Genomic DNA, 4,330 nt, shown 5'->3' with positions numbered 1-4,330 from the left:
GCTCAGCACCCTCCACTAGTCAACAGTCTAGTTTCCCTGCTGCGCAGAGCCCATTGTGACCAGAATTCCGTGGTAGCTTTTCTGCAGTGTATTAATACACCTGCACGGTGCGCAAATATCCAACACATCCCGATGTCAGGCAGCTCGGTACGCTTCACGCTTCCACAAGTTTTTTCAGCATTCAGATGCAAAAATTACGCGCCAAGCTGTAAGGCGAAGTCTCCCTGTCAGTAATTTGTGTGTTCGAATCGAACCTCTTCAGACACAAAGTCATTCGTGTGCTCTGTTCTTCACTTCGGTAGAAGGGATCCCTGCTCCCTGAGTGGTTGGTTGCATGACTTGAAATATGAAAGCAGCACCAGAAACCATGTATCTACTACCTTCGCACGCGCCAACTTACGGTTAAACAATAATGGAAACTGTTGCAAGGCTGCCGCTGGATCTGTTTCCCCCCAGCCCCCCCGACTCTACCCAAGTAAGGAACACTGGTGTTTCCTCACACAATCTGGCATGCTCAAGTTTGCCAGATTTTCTTTGTTGCCGCCTCGAGGCGACTCTGTGCCAAAGAGAGATCCCCATAAATCGGCTACTAGCAATTACCCATCCTGCAATTACCCATGCTGTATCCGACCAAACGGTGAGCAGCTACTGCTCCGCGTCGCCCCCTTCAACAGATCCCTGATCGCCTGCAGAGGGTCCGAATGCGTCCGTCTCCTCCAGAGAGGAGACGTCTCCAGCAACGGCGCCCTTCTGACCCCGTCGCCTCAGAAAGTATTTCCCCGTCCTATACGCACTGACCCCGAAGAGAGAAAGCGCTGCCGCCAGCGCACCGAAACCCACAGCGACTTGCACGTTCTGTCTTACCGACAGAGGCGCCTCAGCATTCTCCTGCTCTTCCGTCAGCTCTGGCAAAGCCACAGATGACAGGGCGAATGAACCGGCAGCACCGAGGAGAGGCAGGTAGATTTTCGAAAACAGACTGCCCTTCTCTGTCGACTGGGACCGCACTATAGGCTTCCTGACTGAAGCGTGCTCTTCCACAACACCAGCGTCTTCGGTGTCCTCGTCCATCTCGTCTGTAGAGGTCCCGTGCTGACCTCTCTCATCAGTATCACCGTCGGAATGTCCTTGTGTATCCCCATAGTCTCTGAATTCTTCCTGGCAAAACCCTGGCATGCACAATGCAGAGAAGCCTAGCAAGCACAGCGTAAAAATAAAGACGCGCGTTGAGGCCATGCTGGATGATGAACGGAGAAAATACGCCAAAATTCCTGTGCTTCCGTGGATTGGAGACAATGTCGGGGTCTTCCGTCGCTGTTGACTGAGCTGAGCGCCACACCGCCGAGTAGATGGGGCAAAAAGAGTCAAAGAATGACGGAAGAAAATATCCCTCCGAAGACGGACTACAAACGGATCTGGAACGACATCAAATTCGAGGAGGAGCTTGCGGACCGGCTCGGCTCACTTCGACCCCACGCGTCTCCCGAGCATTCGGGAACTTTGTCCGCATCTCAGCGACGCGTACGTCTCTGTCTGTCCAGTACTGAACCCCGGTCTGCGTCGCGGAGCAGTCCGCGACGCGGAATCACGCCACAATCGCGCTTCCCCATCGGCGGCGGGACATGAGAACAGCTGTGAACCCACAACGTCGCAAGTAGTTGATTGTTCTACCGCACGCGCGCCTTCTAGTGTCTAGCCTCCCAATTCCAGTGCATGACAACAGGTTCTGTGCCCTCTTAGAGAGAATCCCCCGTGCGATCGGCGCACGTGCGGGCAGAGGCTGCGGCGGCACTGCTCGTGAATCCAAATCCTCTCTTAGATCCATCCATCCTGCATTGGCCGGAGAAAGACGGGGGTTTTTTCCTAACGATCGACACCCGTGAGCGTCTATCCCCAATGGGACGCCCTAATCAAGAGGCCAACCAACAGAGTCCACGATCGTGGTGAACCACACACCGTGAACGCCGAACCAGCACCACAATTTAGCACCACCGAGGCACTGGTTCGCCGAATGGGCGGAAGGGGTGGCCCGACTGAAGCCACGTCAAGTAGAACGTACACATCTGATCGTGGAACAAGGAGGAAAGATCACAGTGTGTGGGTGCACCCTGTAGCTGCAGGCAGCGACGGAGTTCTAAGACTGGAGAGCCTGCTCAGTTGTTCAGCTGAGATATACATCTCAGTTGAAAGCACCCGACAGAACACGATGCCTTGCTCTGCGCCCTTCACCCGCTGCACGCAAACAATCCAGCGTCTCTGCAGCGCATCCCCTCAATGGACAGAGCATCATTTTCATGTTCGCCTGTCTGCGGACTAATATCCTACCTCTGCATGCTGTGCGAAGATGCAGCGGATCCAGAAGCCACGCAGCTTGTTCTCGTTTCCGCACGCTTCTTCAGTATTCTGGTTCCTGATGAAAGCTGCTCTACCCAGTGAGAATGTCCTGCGGGTATTACCGTGGGTCCGACTATGGCAATCTACCGCGGAGGGCGTCGCGTCAAGCCTTGGCCACTGTGCGACCGTGACGAGTGCGTAGTGTTTCGGCGGCAGTTCCCCTCCATAAAGGGACTAGACGATGTGGCAGCTCAGCAGTGAACAACGATCTAGCAAATGTTTCCGCTGACGATGCACTCTGTAAATAGAACACAGACATCGATCGAAGCTGTGACACGCAAGACATTATGTGGTAAAGCGTTCACGGGGGTTTTTGAAAATCGCCTAAAATATAGTCTTGTTCACATACAGCCGGAGAAATGCGAGACAAGTGTGCCGGGCTTGAAACAGTGCCTAGCAGGTTGTCTTGCTTACGAACAGGCGAAGACAAGCGGGACAGTATCCTGTTCATAGATGGCTTGTAATCACGCGTAACGTTGCAGAGTGCCGAGAATGCTAACTTACGAATCGATATAGCACCACTCGATACAACAAAAGCTCTTCGATGTGGCTTCTACTTCGCACCAGATGCCGATGAGATGCCTGATTGCTTTGCCGCGTCCTCTGTTTGGGCACCTGCATCAGTCTCTGACGGTGAACCGTCCACAGCAGCGTGCCTCTCGTCCAGCACCGATTGGCTCTCGCTCGATGTCCTGGATGTCCGCCTTCTAAACAGATGTACCCCTGTTTGCACAACGCCTTTTCCAAAGAGGGCAAGCGAAAGATCGGCCAACGCGAATCCTGCACCCACCCTCAAGCTTTCCCTTGTTGACAACGGGTGCTCGCCGCTCAGTTGACGCGAAGTCAGACGCGGCAGGGCAGCGACTGCAAAACCATAGGACACAGCGGCAGCCAGGAAGGAACTGCGTCCTCCGGAGCTACCGCGATGAGATGATGCACGCATCATCGGTGTTCTATCCGGGACAGCCTCCTCTAGAGCTGTCAAATTACCGCCACCAATACCGCTCTCCTCGGGCTGATCTCGTCCCTCTGTTAGGGACAAGTCTGCAGTAACAGTTCCGCTGCGTCCACTCGCGCGCTTGGATGAGGCTGCCGGTTGTAGCCCAAGGAGCCACAGGAGCGCCAGGATGGCGACGCAGACAGGAACACTTGTGGTCCGTGTAGCCGCCATTTTACAGCCATGAAGGAACATGGCAGCATCTCTTCCACATATATTTCGGCAACTCAGAAATGTGCAACACATACAGGAACTCCATCAGACAGCCGATCCTTCTTCTTTTACCAAATGCCTTGTGTTAAAGAAGGAGACGCGCGACAATGTTTCTCTGCGAACACGCAATCGAGACGCACCCACCCACGGTTTGGCCACACAGCAGGCCGGGGCCATGGAACACCCCTTCACAGTTGCATCCAGTGTTTCGACGGGGAATATTCCTTGCTCGTCCGCCGATGATCCAACGCACTTCGGGAACTGTACCCGATCGACCGCGCAGTGTCTCCCTGGCCAAGAAGGCTCCCCTCCCCACTCACAAACGTTTGAAAAGTTCTCGCTCGCCCGTGTGAGGTCACTACCTCACACGGTAAACCAGCTTGTCTTTGACATCCGTCGGGAACGTCGGAATCGCAACACATTGGGGGGACACCAGACGCATCCATCGAGGTAGAGGGACTGTTACAGAGCCAGCAGGCGCTGTCGGTATGGTTCGTGGGAGCCGTCCAACCAACGTTTGCACAACAGGATAGGCTTCTGTGGGACTCCTGTCCAACATAAATGAAATGAGACAGAGCAGTTCCCCGTAAGATTGGAAATGCGTGAGTCATAGCGATGCCAAATGACGATGGGAACCCCAGCTAATGCGGTGGCAGCAAACGCGGTACGCTTCATCAGCGGCGGTCAACCTCACTGCGACGCCGTGCAGTAAATGGCGAGAAACTG

General features: G+C 54.5%; 1 protein-coding gene across 1 annotated transcript; it reads right to left on the bottom strand.

Moving 5' to 3' along the window:
• Positions 1–645: 645 nt before the first annotated feature.
• BESB_065910 (dense granule protein GRA7) lies at positions 646–1,176 on the bottom strand (the record flags this gene model as incomplete). Its single annotated transcript, XM_029364984.1, has 1 exon — positions 646–1,176. The coding sequence occupies one exon, from the start codon at positions 1,174–1,176 to the stop codon at positions 646–648; it is 531 nt and encodes a 176-aa protein (XP_029218567.1).
• Positions 1,177–4,330: the final 3,154 nt, after the last annotated feature.

The sequence above is a fragment of the Besnoitia besnoiti genome, chromosome VI (assembly GCF_002563875.1).
Source record: "Besnoitia besnoiti strain Bb-Ger1 chromosome VI, whole genome shotgun sequence".
NCBI lineage: Eukaryota > Apicomplexa > Conoidasida > Eucoccidiorida > Sarcocystidae > Besnoitia > Besnoitia besnoiti.
Note: the sequence above shows the minus strand (reverse complement) of the source record. Positions and strands in the feature narration are given on the sequence as shown.